This window comes from Mesoplodon mirus (assembly GCF_964341445.2).
Source record: "Mesoplodon mirus genome assembly, chromosome: 1".
Lineage (NCBI taxonomy): Eukaryota > Metazoa > Chordata > Mammalia > Artiodactyla > Ziphiidae > Mesoplodon > Mesoplodon mirus.
In genome coordinates, this window is record NC_138976.1 from 62,298,209 (window position 1) to 62,319,895 (window position 21,687).

Here is a 21,687-nt window from a genome sequence, read left to right on the forward strand (position 1 = left end):
ATTCCTGGGTCACATGGTAACTGAGTTTAATCTTTTGAGGAATTGCCAGGCTTTTTTGTTTGTTTGTTTTTTGTTTTTTTTGTTGGCTGTGCTAGCTCTTAGTTGTGGGACGTGGGATCTTTAGTTGTGGCGTGTGGGATCTAGTTCCCTGACCAAGGATCAAACCCAGGCCCCCTGCATTGGGAGTGTGGAGTCTTAGCCACTGGACCACCAGGGAAGTCCCTGCAAGACTTTTCAGATCAGCTATGCACCATTTTATATTTCTGTCAGCTATGTGTGAGGATTCTAATTTCTCTGTATCTTTGCCAAGACTTGTTATTGTCTTTTTTATTACAACTATCCTATTGGGTGTGAAGGTAGTATCTTATTCTGGTTTTGATTTACATTTCACTGATAGCTGATGACACTCAGCATCTTTTCATGTGTGAGTATTTTTTTAACCATCTATATTTAACATGAATTATTTAGATTTGCAAAGGTCTTCTCTCAGTTGGAAAGGCATAATTATTTAATTTTTGGTATATTGATAAATGTAAATTTAAGTATGACTTATAATATGAACATAATAGTAAAATAATAGAAAGTAGTGCTTGAAAACCTGACTGGAGGAGGAGCAGGGAGAGAAGTTTTTTAAAACCTATTCTGCAAAATTAAGAATAAAGGTTAACCAAGTGTAATAAAAATGTATATGTAAAACAAGGTGGTATGAATAAGACCAAATATAAGTGACTACACTATGTGAATAGAATTCTCTCTTAAGACCTTTTGATTAATCCTATTAAACTACCTGTGTCTTATTTTCTGAGACAAGGGTCAAACAAGTCACGGCCAAGTAACAATATAATGTCACAAAGAAAGCAAGAGTGGGACCATTGCTGTCTGATAAAAGTAGAATTTAAAGTCAAAGCATGAAGAGGAGAGAAGGATACAGGTATTCCTTAGCTTTGCATAGTTCTAGTATGTTTAAATTTTGGTCACCATGGTTTAGGTAAACAGTGCCAGTCCCCGCAACAATGTTTCAAATTTCACTTACTCTGGAATATTATCTGTAACTGTGTAGAGTACAAAATTTGTTGCTAGTCCTTCAGTCCACAAATCAAGATGTAAATAACAGATGCATAGCATGGCACTTTTCTTGAAGTTTCGTGGTGGTTGGTCATCGGGCATCTGTTTCTCAGTTCAAGCATAGATAGCACAACGTGTAGTAGCGTTGTTGCCTCTTTGTCTTTCAATGATATATCCACCCAGGTTACGTTTAAAGAAAAAACAGGATGGGGAATCGGCCAACAAAGAAACTGATAATGCCAGAAGTGAAATTTGAATCGAATGTAAATGCAGTTATAGAATAAATAGCCTTGTGAATAATAACCTTGTGAATGTAGATGTGCTGTGTATGGGGAGACTAGATACACAGCCAGAGCAGCTTAGGGAAGGCAAGCGTATCAACATAAATGAGGAAAGTGGTTGTAATAAAAAGGATGAAGATGTCTCAGAGGAAGTGACGCCAACAAAAAGCATTAAAGATATGTCATAACATTGAAAGTACAAAAGACAAAATGTTAGAAACTGATCAGATTTAGAAAGGAGTATGACACATTGCCTTAGGCATAGAAAATATGCTTACTCCATGTCATAAGTTATGTGATCAGAAGGGGCAAGCACTGTTCAAACTATTCTTAAGTTGTTTACAAAGACATGAAACACTTTAATCTCACTGTTTCTAATGTTTTAAATTACAGTGTACTAAATAATTAGTATTAGTTTTACTATATTTAAAATTTCCTTACACACTGTCAGTGCATTTAGTGTTTTGATAATTTTTGAAGGTTTTGGAACAATTGTAATTTTTCCCATTGTTCAATAAGATTGCCTTGCACAGTCATTTTTGTGTTCTCTCATTGTCATACAAAGTGAGGACTGCCTATTTTGGGGAAAGAAAAATTATATAAATTGAACTGTCAAACCTTTATATGCTAAATAACATCATGGTAGAATCAGTTTTCTCTTTTGAATACCTTTTTGGTTTAGAATCATATCTAAAAATGACCCATGTTTGAAGTTTTAAGACATTTTTCTGCAATTTTATTAAGTATTTAAGGTCCCTTCCACTTCTTCAAGTTCCTGATGCCATCAGTTTTGAACCCTTGGGGGATTTTGAACTATAAATTAGGGTACTGTCTCGCTTTCTTCTATATTGCTGTTTAGTATCCAACTTTCTTAAGTCTTCCCAGCTTTCAAACCTGTTGATAATGTCCCTTGTCATCTTTAACCTTATGAGTTATGGGGTTTTAGGAGAGAGAATTGCTTTGTTCTAACTAGAAGTATGTTTTATTTTTGATGGTGTTTTAACTAGAGTCATCTACTTGGAATTTGAAGCTGATTATGCAGGAGGAATTGCTTTACTGTTTTAACTAAATGTGTTAAATTTTCTAATTTTAGATTATGGGTAGGAATGAATGATGCCTAGTAAAAGTCTGCATTTCTAGATCAAATGAGATAGTGATGATTTAAGTGTGCCTTAACTGATGTGCAGTTAAAATACATGGATACTTTGAGTATTTATAAATTGCAGAATTTAAATAATAAAGCTGACTTATATGCATTTGATTATATTTAAGTAGAGCCCTAAGTCTCTTTTTTATTGAAATTTTATCTTAAAGCCTTTTAAAATATTCTAAAGTGCAATGTGAGCTATAGTCATTAGGTCCCTAATTCTTAAAGAATTTCAGCAGATACGGAATTTGTGATAGATAATTAGTAATGAATAATCTTAAATTGTAGCATATTTTAGAGGAAATGAGTAGTAATTTGATTTTCCTCTTGCTTTGGAGAATACATATATATCAGCCATTATAGCAAAAAACTGGTACATTCTCTGCATCTACCTTTATAGGATTGACAGACTTCTACAGAACTGACTGACATAGGGAGATATATGATGGGGTTGTTCTGGGAATTATATTTAGATATATATGTATATATACACAAAAAAATAGTTGTCATCATTCACGGGTTCCATATTTATTAATTTGCCTGCTCACTAAAATGTATTTATAATCCCAAATCAATACCTGTGGCGCCTTCACGGTCATGTCTGTGTGTGAAATGGCAAAAAATTTGAGTAACTTGATGCACACATTCCTAGCTGAGGCTGAACCAAGACCATGCTTTACCTTGTTTCAGCTCTCATATTGTAAACAAGTGTCCTTTTTGCAGTCTGTAGTGCCACGGCTTTTGTATTTTTGTGCTTTTTCTTGGTCATTTTGCCGTTTATAATAGTACCCAAATGTAGCTGAAGTGCCATTTGGTGTTCGTAAGTGCAAGAAGCCTGTGCTTTGCCTTATGGAGAAAATACGTGTTACGTAAGCTGTTGGCTGTGAGTTCAGTGTTAATGAATTACCAGTGTATATTAAATAAGGTGTCTTTAAACAGAAACACATAAAACAATGTTATGTACTGATTGGTTGACAAAAATGTTGTGACCAGAGGAACCTACCCTGTATTTACCCTGGAGCAGTGGTACAGTATTCCTTAATTCAGTGTTCATGGTGACATTATAGAATATAATTACCATGAATACAAGAATTGACTGTAATATATATGTGTGTGTGTGTGTATATATGAATGAACAAACCAGTTACAACATCTGATTCCCTCATTGAATAAAGTAAAAGTCTTAACATACTTATTTTCTAAAAATCTACTTGTATGTATATACAAATATTAAAACATACACATAATATACCTTATTGACAATGTTTTATGAGTTGTATAATATTCCAAACTACTTTGTAGTAAAACTATATTTAGAATGCATTTAAATGTATAGATTAATGCAGTCTTGTGACATCTCTTTTTTCATTTTTATGCATTTTTATAGTAAAATCTGTAAAATTATAGCAAAATTTACCATTTTTAAGTGTGCAGTTTGGTGGCATTCAGTATATTGACATTGTGCAATTTGTATTTTTTTTTTTAATTAGGATTATGGATCTAGGAGTTTGTGACTGAATTTAATAAAAGCATTTGGAATTAAATATTATTTGTGACTACCTTTAATTTATGTATGATTTTTAATGCGTTTTAGATTAAGAATTTTTGATAATTGCGTTCATAGGGTAGTGCTATTTAATCACTTATATTTGAGATTGCTTTACACTCACATTTCCCCCCCCCCTCCTTTTTTAGTGCTTTTTTAGGCCCAAAGGACATATTTCCTTACTCAGAAAACAAGGAAAAGTACGGCAAACCAAATAAACGAAAAGGCTTTAATGAAGGTTTATGGGAGATAGATAACAATCCGAAAGTGAAATTTTCAAGTCAACAGGTGCGTCATATTACATAAAATTTAGTTTAGTATTATTTACTCAGTTTTGGAGAATAATCACTATTCTAGCTACAGGAAAATGATTGAAGAGCCTTATAAATTTCAGATTAAATTGTTCTTATTTGTGAGGTTGAACCTTGGACTTTTGTATCTAGATAACTGATGAAATTCTTGCCTTCGTGGTCAAATAGATCTCAGAAAACTGGGAAACACTCAGTTATTTAAATCCTGATTGAGGGTTTATTTAATGTATTGAATTTAAAGTCATATGTACTGTTTCCTTAAATTCAGGTTTAATAACTTGAAGGGTGTGTTTTTTTCTCATTTGAATTTCTAAATCCATAAAATTTATTAGAATATGAACTTCATGTGGGTTAAATTAAATATGTGACAAAAATACTTATAGCACTATGCAAATTATACTTATTTTTGGTTTCTAGAAGAGCAACCTTTAAACTTTCTTTTTATTCTGTTCTCTGTGTGTGTGTGTGTGTGTGTCCAGACTTGAATTAGTAAAAAACTAGGATGAGTATGAGTAAACCTAAAGAAGGAAATAACACTCTGAAAATTTTGCAACTTTCTACCTTTAAATCTATATAATTTTTAGTTCTTTGCATGTACCATGCTTTTTTCTCATGTTTGAGAACTTTTCAGATGCTGTTCTGTCTGGAACATTGAAATCTTTCATTGATGTTCCAGGGCTGCATTAGATGGTCCTAAGTGCCTTCATTATCCACTTATTTGTTACAGTATTCATCATATCACATCATAATTGCCTCTGTACTTGTCTTAACTGCCACAGGCTTATTAGTTCCATAAAAAAGGAAGTTGTATGTGTCCATTGTGCTGGCATTCTTACATGTGTTGAAGGACTAGTTATCCACTAAATGTTTGTTGCACAAATGTAAGAAAGGTTTCCCATCCTTATTGCCTTGGGAGTCCAAGGAGACTGAGTTGATTGTTTCCTGAAAATAACATTTTGTAGCTTAACTTGGATCATACATCCTATGGTTGTGTTTTCAAGGTCGTTTTCATCCTCCAGATTGCCTAGCATAGTCACTTTATCCTTTGTTCTTATCTACCTACTTAATCTCCAGGTAGTTTTCACAGTACATACTTGGAATTTTCCATTTCACAGTGAAATTTTTCGTTGGTTGTGTGCATGAAACTCAACAATTTTCTGTTCTTAACAAAAGTATGAACGATTATGGTGGTGCGATGTACTCTGTGTTCCCAGCCCAGACATCCCCAGTGGCACATTCCTGTGGTTTGGTGCAAGCGTTGATGCCCAAGCCTATACAAAAGAAACAACAAAAAAAAATTGGCCATCATAATTTATAAATATTTCTTATCGTGCTATAAGTAATTTTGGGCACATTTTTACATTTTTTGTATACCTTTATAATTTGTGGGTTATCAGCATTGCCTTTTTTTACAGAAAAGGAAATGGGTTTACAGTTTAAAGAATTGCCAAAGGAAATAGCTAGAAAGGTGCACAGTTTGGATTGCAGTCCCCTCATCTTGTAGATTGGGAGCTTTACCCTCACCTCCCAATGTATACTGTGTTGCCTCTGGTATTCATCGTTTTGGTTGGTTTTATGAAAATCTAGGGACCCTAGGGTACATGCTTAAGTATCTCTCATATGGGGGTACTTTTAAAATTTAATGATTACTGGACTCTCCCACTCAGTGTCTGTTAAATCAGAATCACTTAAGTTTGGGTCTCAGGAATCTGCATTTTAAATAAACTAAGTTTGAGATATAGATCAATAAGATTCCTTAAAGTTGTGACATATATCCTTTGTTAATAAGGCTGTTCGTCTTAGAGTACATAGATTAGCTTCTTTATCCAGAATATTTCTTTTTTTTTTTTTTTTTTTTGCGGTATGTGGGCCTCTCACTGTTGCGGCCTCTCCCGTTGCGGAGCACAGGCTCCGGACGCACAGGCCCAGCGGCCACGGCTCACGGGCCCAGCCGCTCCGCGGCATGTGGGATCCTCCCAGACCGGGGCACAAACCCGTTTCCCCTGCATCGGCAGGCGGACTCTCAACCACTGCGCCACCAGGGAAGCCCCAGAATATTTCAATAGTTGAATACAGTGTAGGTCTGTGCTCCTCTAAATCACCTTACATTGTATCTTGTTGGGCATTTGCTGGTTAGAACTTCAGAATGTTATTCTTTGTAATTGTACTTTTAATTTCTGCCTCACCATTTTATCTGCTGAGATTGTATGCATCAATTGCAGGAATATAGTTCCATGTAAGACTTTCCTAAATAATATAGTAGCGTTAAAAACTTTTCAAAATTGTGTATATTAAAAGTATCCTGTGCAACAGAAATGAGGGTACTTTTCTAGCTTTCTTAAAAACAGGCTTTGATTTTTCATGGGTACAAAATTTTAAAGTTGGCGTAAAATATTATTTTGTGAAACTAATAGACTTGATTGTTCATAGGCATCAACTAAACAATCAAATGCGTCATCTGATGTTGAAGTTGAAGAAAAAGAAACTAGTGTTTCAAAGGAAGATACTGACCATGAAGAAAAAGCCAGCAACGAGGTGTGTTTAATTTCTCTTGCATTCTAAACCCATTTTGTTGCAAGGAAGAATTGTAAAATGAGTTGATTGTGGCACAGTAGAAAGTAATCTTTAAAGTAGTTGAGTAATGAATGGGAAAATATTAAAGGCTTATTTCCTTGTGTAAATATTAAATATAGTATTGTAAAATAATTTTTGCATCTTTAAGATGCATGGGTATTTTTATTTGAAGTTACTTTGCTGTGCAAAATATTGAGGTACAACTAGGAGAGTCGCTTACTGTTTGTTAGGAATATTTTTAAAGTGAGGTATTGTTGGATGGATGTACGGGAAAGGATATTGAACCGAATTTTTAAAAACCTAGATTTAGGGCTTCCCTGGTGGCGCAGTGGTTGAGAGCCCGCCTGCCGATGCAGAGGACACAGGTTCGTGTCCCGGTCCGGGAAGATCCCACATGCCGCGGAGCGGCTGGACCCGTGAGCCATGACCGCTGAGCCTGCGCGTCCGGAGCCTGTGCTCCACAACGGGAGAGGCCACAACAGTGAGAGGCCCGCGTATCGCAAAAAATTAATTAAATACATAAATAAATAAATAAAAATAAAAACCTAGATTTATTTCCACCTCTGTATTTGATTATCTGAGTGGGGATACTTATTTAGCCTTTCTAGGCTTCATGAAGTTGTTACTTGATCTCCAGAGTCCCGACCACCTCTTAATATTCACAGTCCTAAAACTGAGGATTCTACTGTAGAAAGAGTGTTTTGTAAATTTAAATAGACAAACCTCCCAGTGTACGAGCAAGTGTGACTTTTATATTTGATCTGACAGAGGAAAGCTTTTTTTTTTTAGGTGAATATACTGGTGATTACTTACACTTTATAATGAATTAATGTTAAGACTTTTAATGTTTATAATTTCAAAGGTCAGAGAAGCAAAACAAGTTTCCGTAGTACTTTTAGTGAAACGTGCTTGTGATTTTTTTTTTCTTTTTTTTTTGCGGTACGCGGCCCTCTCACTGCTGTGGCCCCTCCTGTCGCGGAGCACAGGCTCTGGACGCGCAGGCCCAGTGGCCACGGCCCAAGGGCCCAGCCGCTCCGCGGCACGTGGGATCCTCCTGGACTTGGGCACGAACCCGTGTCCCCTGCATCGGCAGGCAGACTCTCAACCACCGCGCCACCAGGGAAGCCCTGATTTTTAATTTAAGAAATTTTCTTTCAGTCATGGCATAATTATCAATTTCATCTGTTGTGTTTTTTTTTTTTTAAGGATGTGACTAAAGCAGTTGACATAACCACTCCAAAAGCTGCCAGAAGAGGGAGAAAGAGAAAGGTAATTCTACTGCTTAACCACAGAGATCTTAAAAGAATTTTTATTTTAGTTGGATTGAGGGAGTGTAGATAATGAAACGGTACCATTTAATTTAGACTTAGCCCTTCACTCTAAGTCCTTTAATTTTTTTAAAGGATTATGTTGTTTAAAGGCTATGTTGTTCACTTATCAAAACTATCTGTTTCTTTTCTTAGTGATACAGCACCCTTAAGCTGAATGGTCTACAAAATAAAACACACCAATTTTCATTCCTTTTCATGATGCTGTCTCAAGTGTTCTCTATAAAATGGATAATATATATACTCATAAGACTGTTGAGAGAATTAAATGAGTTAATACATGTAAAATATTTATAATAAATCCTGGTAATAGTGCTTTGTAAGTGCCCATTGTTGCATGAAATGAAAATATGTGACAGTTTAGGGCAAAGTACCTCTTATGCTTTTAATTAGTGTTTCTTCTTCCCTGTGTGAAGTTTTGTTCATCACACCTTTTCCTGGCCTATTTATGTCTCAGACTGTTATTATATGACAAAGCTACAAAGAAAACTTAAGAGTTCAGTCTTTAAAAAAATTTTTTTTTGTAGTATTCTGAGTTCAGTGTCTTATAAGGAAGTAAAATGAAAACAAATAATTACAGTGGCTTTTTATTCCCTGTGGGGTGTGTGTGAAGGGGTATGATAACTTTAACAAGATTTTAAAAGATAGGCAGAATTTTAGTCAGGCAGATGAAGGAGGCAGGGAGGAGCATGTGAGGCAATTACAGAGGCATAGAGAAAATTTTGCTTCAAGCATTTCACGTATTGCATTTCAGTATTATCAGACCATAAAGTTTGAGGGAAACGAGTACAAAAACCCCAGTGTGTTACCCTGAAGAACTTGAACTTAAAGAAGTGGTGGGAAGCCATTGAATCATTTTAAATTTCAGGTACTTCTCTTTTTAAAGCAGTGTGAATGATGGGGATTGGACTGGAGCAGTGAGGCCAGTTCACTGATAAATTCATTCAGAATTTGGTACTCACTTCACTGGCCCAGACAGAAAATCAGCAGCGAATAAGGAAGATAAGGTTTCTGTACTTATTGAACTTATATTTTTGTTGAGACAGACAATAAATACATAAAACAAGAGAATTAAAATGGAGAGTTATGATTGGGACTTGGTAACTAAATTATGAAAGGCCTTTGTAAAGAGTTAGCATGACATTTTTAGTGGTGTAGATGAGAGATAGGATTTTAAGAGCACCTTAGGAGGTAAAGTTAATAGTTGATTGGAAGTGGGTGTGAAGTGAGGGGGAGGTATCTAGGATGACTCAGGGTGTTGGCTTGGATGACTAGATTATACACTGAGAATGCAGGAGATGTTTTGGGAGTAGAGGCATGAGGAGGAGGATGTGAAACACCGTTGAGAAGTAGACTGAAGATGCATATTTCTCTGACACCAAAGGGGGAAAAGGTAGAAGTTACAATTGCAGTCTCTGACATAAAGATAGGATTTAGATAGGTAGTCAAGGGAGAACGTTTACTGAGAAGAACGCAGAAAACCAGAATCCTGAGAGATTATAATGGCGATGAAAGCCTGCCTTGTAAAATTATGGCTGAGAATGAACTGTCAGGAGAAAAATCTAAGAGAGGATATCAAGCTAAACAAGGGAGGAGAGAATTTTAAGAATGAGGGAGTGGTTAGTAGTGTCCTGATGCAGAAGGGGTCCAATAATAATTGACAATTAGGATCCCCCAGGACACCTTAAGGTCAAACGGTAAGAACAGATGAAGTAGGTTAAAGAATAAAATGTTTAATGTTGAAATTACACTGTGCTTTTGAAATCTTTGAAGGGGAGGAGAGAGAATGCCGCAACAAGGATTTGCATGGTTAAGGGAGGGTGTTAAAAGTGAAAAAATATAATAGAGGCTTTAACACTTTTTCTTTGCGAAACCAGGAAAGATCAAAGATGTGGAAAGTATAAAATTACTGTAAGTTAAGAATAATGCTGGGTGAGAGAAAAGGGAGGACACATTTGAGGGAATTGACTTGATAGGAAAGAGACGGACATTTCATCTTTTTTCACATTGAAGGGAAGGGTGGGCAAGACTGTTACAAACTTCTAGGGAGACTTGGAAATTAAGGGAATCCCTTCCTGCTGGCCTTCTCTCCCTTCTCCCTCACCAAATGCAAAGCAAGGCTGCCTGTGTGGTGTAAGGCAGAAAGAAAGGACTGAAAGTTTATGCTAGAGAAGGAAAGGGCATGACAAAAGACAGGGTAAAGGATTAATGGATGGCTTTGAGATCACAAATGAAGTTGCATAAAATGAATGCATGTTTGTATAATTTTTTTTCAGCAGGGCTCAGCAGCAGGGAAGGTAGAGTTTTATAGTAACTCTGTGTTGGAGATTTGCGGGACAGGTGCAGCAAAACAAGAATGCAGATGAATAGTAGTTCCATGAGGTTTTTGAGGGATGGGGGGGCCTTTATGTAAAGTCACGAAGGGAGTAGAGCTAGAAAGTGGGGTAACGGGGAGAAAATTTGTCAAAGGCTTAGAGGTCTCAGTGAGATAAAGTAAAATATGGAAGAAATTAATCTAGAGTCAATATTTGCATTTGAGATATTTAAATATATATATATTTGAAATAACTTAATAGTCCTTTCTCTAGATAAAATATTTCTTATTCTTTAATATTTTCACGAGGAATGGTTTTGACTTGCATGATTTTGCTATAATAGTCAAGAATATATGTCTATGGAAGGGCTGTATTTTTGCTTCGTATAGTGTTATTTATGGCATTAGTTATTGATGACCTTGTTACCTCTTATTGGTATCTCAAAAAGATTCATACCTGTAATTCTTATGCGATGTCATGATTTATTTCCAAAAGTTGAAAGTGTAATTGAAGAGGGGACTTTTTTGCACTGAAGAGTTCATCAGTTTGAACTGAATTTTGGAGAACTTTTGCCCTCTTAACTGCTCACCCTCCTAACTCAATAGAAGAGCTCTCATACAGTCTTGGGTTCTCAACCTTTGGTATAAAAACAGATGCCCAGCTCCCTACTCCAGAGCTACCATCAAATCAGGATTGGGGTGGGGGGTGGTAGGTGGTCTGTAAGTTCCTAAAATTAGAAATACAACTTGAGCTAATGTTTTTGAAGCAATTTTTGTAATGTTCCTTGAGAACAATTCAAGGGTTACCTTAGATGAGTTTCTTGACTTTTAATAATGCTTTGAATATACATTATTATATTGCAACTACAAAGGCAAAAATAATGTTTAAAAACTAAGAAATGGATAAATTCTTAGAAGTGGGATTGCTGAGTCAGATTTGCATATTTCTGTATTGCTGATATTCATAGTGATCAGAAATGTATTACCAGTTTATTGATTTGATCACCATTAATCAATATGAGTAATTCTCCACATTCTTACCAAAATTGGGCATTACCTCTTAAGTGTTTGCAAATCAGATTGTTGATTAAAAGATTAAAAAAAATTTTTATCAGTAAGGTTGGATTATGCAAGTTTTGGCATGATGCTTTATTGCCTTTATTTTTATTGAGGTAGTTCAGGCTGAATTCTAAATAATTGGGGGTGGGGGAGCAGCTCATAGTAGTCCCCCCATTCTTCTCTTTGTTCTCTTTGCTATTTATTTTCTCTCTTTTCGATTATGATATGTTTGCATTTCCTTTCTAATTGGTGGTTATTAACCTTTGTTCTACTCTAATGCTTGAATTGATTAAACTGATTCTCGTTTGGGGCTATTGTCTCATTACCTGGGGCATTATAGTTTGCAAAGGTTCATTGGGATTTCTTTACAGTAGTAAATCCTTCTTTATGGAAAATAAGAATAACTCCTAGGGAAGAACAGCAGATGTCTCAGTTCAAAAATAAAACATGTACATATTAACAAAGTTAAAGAATGGAAATATCAGCAACTTAATTTCTTGCCTTTTCTAACATTAATTTAGGTTGTACATCATAAGTATGCAATATAAAGTGTTAGCATTTTGAGATACTCAATGAAAGTACATTTATAAGCAATGTGTGGGATATTACAGTGTAATTACATTATACTTTAACATTTTGCATCAAGAATATTCATTTTATTTTTATAAATGACTTTTTTAGGTTGAGAATATCTAAAAAGTGAGTTGTTTCCTAGAATTACTCACTAGAATTATAAGCTAAATTTGAGGATATCACTCTGATGAGCCAACTATTGAAAAATAATGAAGATCAATATGTGTTACGCTTGTATTTGAACTTGTTATCCTATAGTGGCACGTTTTTGCCATTGAACTAAATTTGGAATGCCTACTATGTGCTAAATAAGTTAATTTAAATCTTTGTGATTCAGGCAGAAAAACAAGTAGAAACCGAGGAGACAGGAGTAGTGACTACAGCAACAGCATCTGTTAATCTAAAAGTGAGTCCTAAAAGAGGACGACCTGCAGGTAGGATTATTAATGTTTAAATAGCTGGCTTGTGATTAATATTCTAATCCATTAAGGTGTTGTACCTCAGCTACTTTGGAATAGGTGAATAGGTACTTGGTTATGTGTAATATATAAATTTCAAAGGAGATAAACATTAAGGTTTCTGCTCTTTGTAATAAAGTATTTAAATTTGAAATAATTGCTTGAGACTTCATTTTCTGTTTTATCCCCATTACATTTTCCTTTAATAGCGGCAAATGAGGCTGTGGTGAGATTTAAAATCCATGAACGATGGGTTTATTTTACCTCTTACTTTAGAAATATTAAGCTTTCCAAAAGGAATCATAATGAAAACAAGAGAAAAACAGCATTTGAATAATCAAAGCTATTAAATTATTGCATTCTTTCTTTATTAGGGCCTGTACAATATGCAGATGTCTTAAGCACCACCGCCTATTTAAAGTATTTTCCTAATTTGGCAAATAGGAAATAGTTTGGAAGGATCTGTCTCTAATACAAAGTAAAACAAAGAATATTAGCCAAGATAGAGCCAATTTTTTTTTCTACTTCATAACATAGGATTCTGGTTTTTGTTTTTTTTGTTTTGGTTTTTTTTTTTTGGGTCTGCGTCTGGTCTTAGTTTGACACACAGGCTCTTCATTGCGGCACACGGGCTTCTCTCTAGTTGTGGCGTGCGGGTTTTTTCTCTAGCTGTGGCACGCCAGGCTCCAGGGCTCCTGGGCTCTATAGTTTGCAGCACGCAGGCTCTCTCGTTGAGGTGTGTTAGCTCAGTAGTTGAGGCACACAGGTTTAGTTGCCCCGCGGCATGTGGGACCTTAGTTCCCTGACCGGGGATCGAACCCGCATCCCCTGCATTGGCAGGCGGATTCTTTACCACTGGACCACCAGGGAAGTGAAGTCCCATAACATAGGATTCTTAATGAAACAGGATAAAATGAGTAATACCCAAAAAGAAAAAAAAAACAATTTACCTAATTTTTACTTTGGAATTTAATAGTGTAATGGATCACATTAATGGTGTTGTTAGAAAATTCAGTGAATTCTGATAACAAATTTTCAAATATGTGAGCATACATATACAAATACTGTAATATGTATATGAATGTTGAATATAAGTGCTGCTATCTCCTATAAAGTTGAATTTTGTGACATTCCTATTAAAACAACGAGGGATGTTCTTTTAAGCCCTCAGCCATACTAAGGACAGATTGAAAATACTCTTGATTCATCTCTAAATTTTCTGCTGTTAACTCATTTGAACCACTGGAGGATATGATTTTTAAAACCTAAAGTAATCGTTATCTGTAATAAACTAATATTCTTAGTATATATCATTTGTAACTTTTATATGTGAGATCTACATCTTAACGGGAAAGCTGGTAGTTACAAAATTTTTTTTTCCTGTGAATGTCAGCTACAGAAGTCAAGATTCCAAAACCAAGAGGCAGACCCAAAATGGTAAAACAGCCCTGTCCTTCGGAGAGTGACGTGTGAGTATAATTAGTTACGCAGTAAATGAGACATTTCACTTTCAATATGTATAAATTACTTTGCATTTTTACCAGTTTTATTTACAGGGTGTTCATTGCTATTACTATTTTGTATTTCTAAGAATTATGGGCAAAACAGTTGAAAAATAGTTTTCATTATATAAAAAGTTACAATTGATAGGGAATCAAGAAAAATCTGATATGATTATCATTTCATTAATCTAAGACATTTTCTTGTGTATTAGGATATAAGATACTTGGATAATGCAGGGTAAAATTTATAATAGTTCCCTTTTGTTTAAGGGAATTTTTAGACAAAGTATTTTTGAAGCAATTCCCACAAATCTTGCTCCTCCAGAATAATCTTTATTTAAAAAATAATAACACTTAACATTATTTTTGTAAATTTAAAGTTTTAAAGTATTTTGGAATGATAACTAGTTATTAACAAAATAATCAGTTTTTTTTTTCTTGCCATCTTTCTTTTCCATTATTGATCTTGTTTGTGTTGGATTTTCTGGGTAGAAACTTCACCAGCAGGAATATGTATTTAGACAAAGAGGGCAAAACTTTGTAGCTACTGTGTTTAAAGATTTTATAGAAAAGGCTTAAGTGAGTATGTCATTTAAGAATGGATTTACAGTGTTTTGAATGAAAATATTTTATTGGAAATTTCAGGTATAGAAGTGTTGGTACTTTTCAGCCAATATATGTTTAAAGAGTTTTATTTTACTGCCAAGCTAGCTGTTTAAATATTCTCGAAAATAGTGGCCAAAAATTACAACATGGTTTTAACTACTACAGTGAAATTAAGAAATTAGGTACATGCAGGTGAGTTTATGGGGTTTTTTTGTTGTTGTTGTTTTGCGGTACCCGGGCCTCTCCCTGTTGTGGCCTCTCCCATTGCGGAGCGCAGGCTCCGGACGCGCAGGCCTATCGGCCATGGCTCACGGGCCCAGCCGCTCCGCGACATGTGGGATCTTCCCGGACCAGGGCACGAACCCGTGTCCCCTGCATTGGCAGGCGGACTCTCAACCACTGCGCCACCAAGGAAGCCCAGTTTATGTTTTTAAACATACCAAGTAAATCTCACTCATCTCCTCCCTAAGATGTCTTCTCTAATAAGGGCATCAAGCATCAAGTCTAGGATTTTACGATCAACATAAGGCCTTGATCTATCTGCTCCCCTCTCCCTTTTATATATGCACATTGATCTGGGAGGGATAGGGAACCATAATAAATACTCCCATGGAGAAGATTAAGAGGCACACAGCAGTCATTGTTCCCCAGGAAATATGAAATTCTGTTGGGAAAATATTGTGAGATCCCCCTGTTTTAGATAGAAGGAATATTTCCTTGATTAGGCCCATCCCAATTTTCCCTGAGAGTATCTTCCTAGTCCATTTCTCTCCATGGCTTTTGGCTGATTCTTGGACTGGAAAGTATTAACCCTCCTTATTAGCTGAGCAGCTTTCTTATTCTGCTTTCATACTTTATGGAGTTGGGCCCAAGATTCCTTTTTAAATATCCATTAGTTTCTCTTAATGCAGGCTAGCGTCCCTTTTGATAGTAATAATACTTTATTGTTAGCATGTGTCTGTTTAATTCTAGTCAGCTTCATGTGCTGTGGTCTCACTCATAAGACTTCTCCAGACATGCTTATCTTTTTATACTTAAATAAAAGCACTTTTGAGTTTATAGGTTTTCCTGAAAACCTACTCCCTGGTTTCTTTTTCATAGAGCCATTTGTTCATCAGAAGGATGAAGGTATCCCAATTTGAATTCTTAAGGCTGGCAACTTAACAACCTTGATTGGATCTTTGACTCCAGTCTTTGTCTGAATTTGAAAATCTTTTACAGGATGGAAGTGACTTGCAACACTGAAATGCATGGAATTTTTTTCTCCTTCCTTTGTCCTATTATTTTTTAAACTTACCTCTTTCTTGAAGTACCATATCAAATTTATGTTGATAACAATCAACTCAAAATGCCAATATTCTATCTTGAAACCTCTTCACCCAGAGCCACAAGTTCACTGAATAAGTTTTCTCTCCAGTTTTCACAGATGACAGTTTTACCCATTGTATAATATATTAGGGTTTCAAATGCAAAGTAAGTGTCAAACGTTTTAGGTTTTGATGATGGACAACCCCAAAATACCAGTAGCTTACAATATTTATTTTTCACTTGTGCTATATGTAGGCTGGGCATTGGCTGTTACAGCTACTCTCAGCTTTGTATCTGGGCAAAAACTCAGTGGAGAGTAGAGCAAAACTATATAAGCTCTTCTGAAACTTAAGCTCTCCACCATGAGAACAGTGTGTATCTGCTAGTGACAGCTTCTTTGCTGTGGGTCCTGAAATGACAAGACAGTGGATAGAGTCCAGAAGAGCTGAAACCATCTCATAATCCTCATGTAAAGTAAAAATACTTGTTATAAGCCACTGAGATATTTTGGGTTGTGTTTGCATTGATTTTTGCTATTAACATGTATTTATAATTTTCTTTAGTCTTTTAATATGTTTCCTATTGTACCTTGACCTATTAGAAAGGGAATTATCACCATGAGGTCTGTTTTTCATGGAAGATGGTAAGGAGGGAGGACCATTGGGAAAAGACTTAATTGCAGCAAGCAGTGACAGTTACATTTATGGGAGTTCTCTGCTTTGACACTGTTTTAAAAACTTTGAAATAATAATCCCATTTCTTAAAAACTTAACAATACACTTAAATCTACCTTTAAAAAAGAAAAACAGCTGCATGGTATTCCACTATGTAGGTATCATAATTCTTAAAAGTTTATTTCTTGTATGGATACATCTTTTTAGACATTGTCATCTGTCATTTTGTACATGTGCAAATGTATTGGTTAGAATACATTGCTAGAAGTAGATTTACTGGGTTAAAAGGATATTTTTATTTTTAATACATGCCTCTCTGCATAGGGGGTAACATTTTGGGGGAGGCAGTTCGTCAATATCTATTAAGAACCATGGGAATGCCTTTTATATTTGATTCTCTATTCCCATCTCCACAAAACAATCATTATTAAAATATTTACCCCCTTGTGGAAGTATTGAAGAAAGTTAAGTGATTTTACTTGCCTGCTTTTTCTTCCATTGATTAAAAGTAAAGGATGAAACCTATATAACATTTAAAAATAAACATAGCCAATGGAAGTTATGTGACAAAAAATTTCTAAAGAAATAAAGTGATTTTTTTTTTTCTTTTCCAATTTAATAATCTTAAGGGTTCAAAGGAAGCAGTTGTCTGGTAGGTCAGTGGATTTGGAATTGAGATATTGGGCTATTTGACCTTTTGTACCATCATTTTCTCATTCGTTAAATGGAATGGGTTGGACTAAATGATCGGGGGTCCCAGCTTTCAAATCCATTGGTGTAATTATATATGTGTAAATCTCAATGAAATTCCTTGAACACTTTAATATTAAGGTTAATTAGCCATATATTTTACCATTATATGCGTCAGTTGGGAGCCTTTTACATTGCAAAGCATATTTCTTTAAATTTTAAAATGACCGTATTTCACCATTACGCAGTTCGATTCTGCAGTTGTATTTTTCCCAGCGTGGCTACTTTTACAAATATGTAGAATACGAGCTCCATAAAATCTAGGCATCTTACACACCTTATACACTGCTGTTCCCCAAAGTCAAGAACGGTACCATGGCATATGAGATAGTACTCAATATTTTTAGTACTCAATTTTTAAGTGAATGAGTCACATTACAAAAAACATGGAAAACGGGAAAAAATGACTTTTTTATTACCCTAATGCCACTGTAATTTTTCTGTCTTCTAACATATTAAAAGGATGTTCTTTTCCTTTTATGATTGGTTGATAATGACACTCCATTATATTTTACTTAAAGATATTTAAAATCTGTTTTTAAATAAAAAACAAACTACATGTAGCTTATTGTTATCCAGAGTACTTATTCAGTTAACTCAGAGAGGTGGTTGAATGACAAGTACTAATGATACATAAAAGATTATTTTTCATTGTTGTGCCTGTGAAATAGGGTAACTGAAGAAGACAAAAGTAAGAAAAAGGGGCAAGAGGAAAAACAGCCTAAAAAGCAGCTTAAAAAGGATGAAGAGGGCCAGAAGGAAGAAGATAAGCCAAGAAAAGAGCCAGATAAAAAAGAGGGGAAAAAAGAAGTTGAATCAAAAAGGAAAAATTTAGCTAAAACAGGGCTTACATCAACCTCTGATTCTGAAGAGGAAGGGGATGATCAAGAAGGTGAAAAGGTAGAATGTTTGCATATCAAATAAAATATTTGTTCTATTTTTAGTTTACTATGTAGTTCTTAATCTTTAGGAAAGTTTCAGCATCTTTATGAAAGTTTATAAATGTGATTAAAAGTTAAAATGAATTTCTTTACCTTTCTGAATAAACTTGAATTACCTGTGTTAAAAAGCATATTTGAAACTTTATTGTACATCCTAAGTTTATCTTACCTTTTCACAATTACATGGAAATTAAATGTCACATGATAAACTTCCAGTAACCCCACCTACCTACTGACAGAGAAGGTAGAAAGATAGAGAATTAAGCCAGATAGGTTGTGACCAGTGAAGACAGATGTAAAAAGGTACATAGATTTTTATTATTTACCTCAATGAAATTCTTAACACTTCAGGCCTATTTAGGGTATATTTTATTGGTGGTACTTTATTTGAATACAACAGTTGTTTAGGAATTTCATTAAAGCTATATGTTCTTTTTTGTATAAAAACACAAGTTTTGTGTATAGCCTTGGAAATCTACAGACCCAGGTTGTATAGGCCTTTCATTTATGTTTATCTAATTTATTAGTACTTCAGGAGCCCAAAACTAAATTCGGTAGGTTGAGCAGGTACTTGTCAGTAAACAGGTACTGAAGTCAAAGTCATAGTACAGAGGCAAATAGCCTGAGGTACTTCATTTTAACTCATCTTAACCAAAGCATATCATTCCTATAGCAGTGGAGTAGATTATAAATCGCAGAATCATCAAGGGGAAAGTTAAATTTAGATAGCAACAACGTGTAATTCTGAGGGGTTTTTTTAATTAGTAATTTATTCATCCCTTAAGAAAACTAGTTGCTTCTTTTCTTCCAAGATTGTAATCATAGAAGCATCAGTCACTGACTTGATAGTTAACTAAAACCATCCTAATTCTCAAATAAAACAGAAGAGAAAAGGTGGAAGAAACTTTCAGACTGCTCATAGAAGGAATATGCTGAAAGGCCAACATGAGAAAGAAGCAGCAGATAGAAAACGCAAGCAAGAGGAACAAATGGAAACTGAGCAGTAAGTATTTTCTTTTTCTAAATTTCGATTTCTTTTTTTAAGCTAGCATGAAATGTTTAAACAATAGAATCTCATTTTCCAGACTTTCTGAAGCCTTTTAAAGAAGTGATTTTTCCAGTGTGTTAGAAAAATGTCCTCTGTATATGATAATCATGTTTCAGGCTTCATTCTTTTCTGAGTAAAGAGGATGAAATTTACTGAGATAATCACCCTGTGAATATTTTTAATTTAAACTGAAAGTGCAGTAGGGCTTAACTGTTAAGTGGCTTTGTAGAAAATGTCCTTATCCTCTACTATTTTCTTGTATAATATTAAATAGAGAAAGATAATTGGTGGAGAAAGAATGAAAGAAATACCCATATTTGTCATACCACCAGCAGCCCTCCCCCAGAAGACCAGCAAAAATAACAAAAGCACAGTTGGAAACCCAAGAAGCCAGTAAAAGAAAATTTAAAGGCTGACAGGGTTTGCATTAGATGTGTGCAATATAAATCGAGTTCAAGCTAAGAAGTTTTGATACCTGGAGACAATATATTTACCATGGGGAATTACTTTCCCCTTTAAGTTTATTCTATAAAATAACTTTATAAGAGGGAAAATAGCAATGCCAATGATGATTAGGCTTCATATGTTTATTACATTTGTTTCCTAGTTATCTTTAGACTGTCACTTCTGAGTTCTTTCTCTGAAAAACCTTTCTTTCTTTGTGAAGCGTCTTGCATTATTCTGACTAAACTTTGTTTTTTTGTTGTTTTAGTGAGGAGGTGATTTTTAAAACATGCTCTAGGTCACTAAGCCAAACTCAATAAAAAATAGTGAAATTCTTAAAACTATTCTTAAGTAATTTTGTACTTTTTTTATATATAATAAATCTGTAAGCCGAAAGTCTTTCTTGATAAGTATAGCGTTTGACCATCTGCTTTCTTAGTCTTTTTGGAGGATATATAAACAGTTTTAGCTACTTGAGGGAGTAATGTAAAAATTGATCTAAAGCTCAGAAATGTTACTCCCTTTAATGTTAGACTTTGACCATTTATGTAAATACTAGAGTTATTTTTTGTTACCTATCCTTTCCTGTCCTTTCACTGAAAAGTTGTTGGACTGTTTGTTGCTTTTAACTTTATTGTGCTCCCCAAATTAAGATATAAAATTAGTGTTGCTTAGTAAATCTAGCCCAACCCTTCTTCAGTATCTCAGAGTTAATCTTTATGTGTTTCAATTTCTTTTTGAATGTCCTCCGAATGTAACTTTCTCAAATTCTAATATTTGTGTTTTCTTTCCTTCTCCTGTTATTACAAAACTTTGTACTTGGACAGTTTTGCTCTGTAAAGCATTTCAGATGCAGCTTGTATGAAATGCATTATGCAAAATAAAGTTTATTGTATTGTATTCCCAGCCAAACAACATGTAATCTACAGTAATAAAAAATATATCTCATTTTGGGCTCAAAGCATTAATCCAGTTACTGAAAAGAGAATACAAGTGGAGCAAACAAGAGATGAAGATCTTGAGACAGACTCATTGGACTGAATTTCCCCCTCCCCCCCCTTGATGGAAGAATGTTCCAGATTCTAAATTGAGGACTTCATTAATGGCATTATTACTGTGTTATGATTGTTAAAAAACATTTCCTGTAAGATACACACTACATACCAATGTCGGCCATCATTCCTGTTAAAAGAGTTTTTTACCAAGCTTAAAATGAAGCTTTTGTGTTTGAAAGTTATAATAAGCTCAGATGAAGATGGTGGTTGTACATTATTTCATTTAGAAAATATAAAAATTAATTTTGTTTTGAAGCTAGGTGTTAAACTGGAGTAGCTACTATACCCCCAGAGAATGGGGCAGTTGTGCCCTTACCCATGACACTCCTTTGTTGTTCAGTTCTTTAGAAGATTAATAATTGTTTTTTAATCCTGAGAGATTAAACAGTAGACTTGTTAAGAAAACAAAAATGAAATTGTAACCAAAATTTTAAAATAAAGTTTTTTAAAAAAAAATACCTGATTTTTAGATATTTTTTTGTTCTTGTCTATTTCAATTGGTTTATTATAATAGGGCCTGAACTCCGAGTCAAGGTACTAGAAATTATTAAGAATTCATTTTTAAATGGTTATTTTTGTGATTTACAGTAAAATGGTACCTTTTCATTTGTGAAATGGTATGTAAATGTTAGTGAATGTCATTTAAGTTTGATATATTGGCGCAAAACAAAATCCCACTCCATTTTAATCTAGTATAATAAAC

At 34.7% G+C, this 21,687-nt stretch overlaps 1 protein-coding gene across 4 annotated transcripts in view; it reads left to right on the forward strand.

The window, feature by feature from the left end:
* The window catches only part of PSIP1 (PC4 and SRSF1 interacting protein 1), a 39,377-nt gene that overhangs the window by 11,836 nt on the left and 5,854 nt on the right, over window positions 1-21,687 (forward strand). Inside the window, exons 4-11 of one of the 4 annotated variants that reach the window (XM_082625811.1) lie at window positions 4,189-4,327; window positions 6,781-6,885; window positions 8,131-8,193; window positions 12,536-12,632; window positions 14,050-14,125; window positions 18,168-18,396; window positions 19,322-19,440; window positions 20,892-21,403. In XM_082625811.1, coding sequence (XP_082481937.1) covers window positions 4,189-4,327; window positions 6,781-6,885; window positions 8,131-8,193; window positions 12,536-12,632; window positions 14,050-14,125; window positions 18,168-18,396; window positions 19,322-19,440; window positions 20,892-20,970 — 907 coding nt within the window. In that variant the 3' untranslated portion in view covers window positions 20,971-21,403. Of the gene's footprint in view, window positions 1-4,188; window positions 4,328-6,780; window positions 6,886-8,130; window positions 8,194-12,535; window positions 12,633-14,049; window positions 14,126-18,167; window positions 18,397-19,321; window positions 19,441-20,756; window positions 20,816-20,836; window positions 21,404-21,687 lie in introns of those variants that run through there. The other 3 variants (XM_082625812.1, XM_082625813.1, XM_082625810.1) reach the window with 3 other exon arrangements.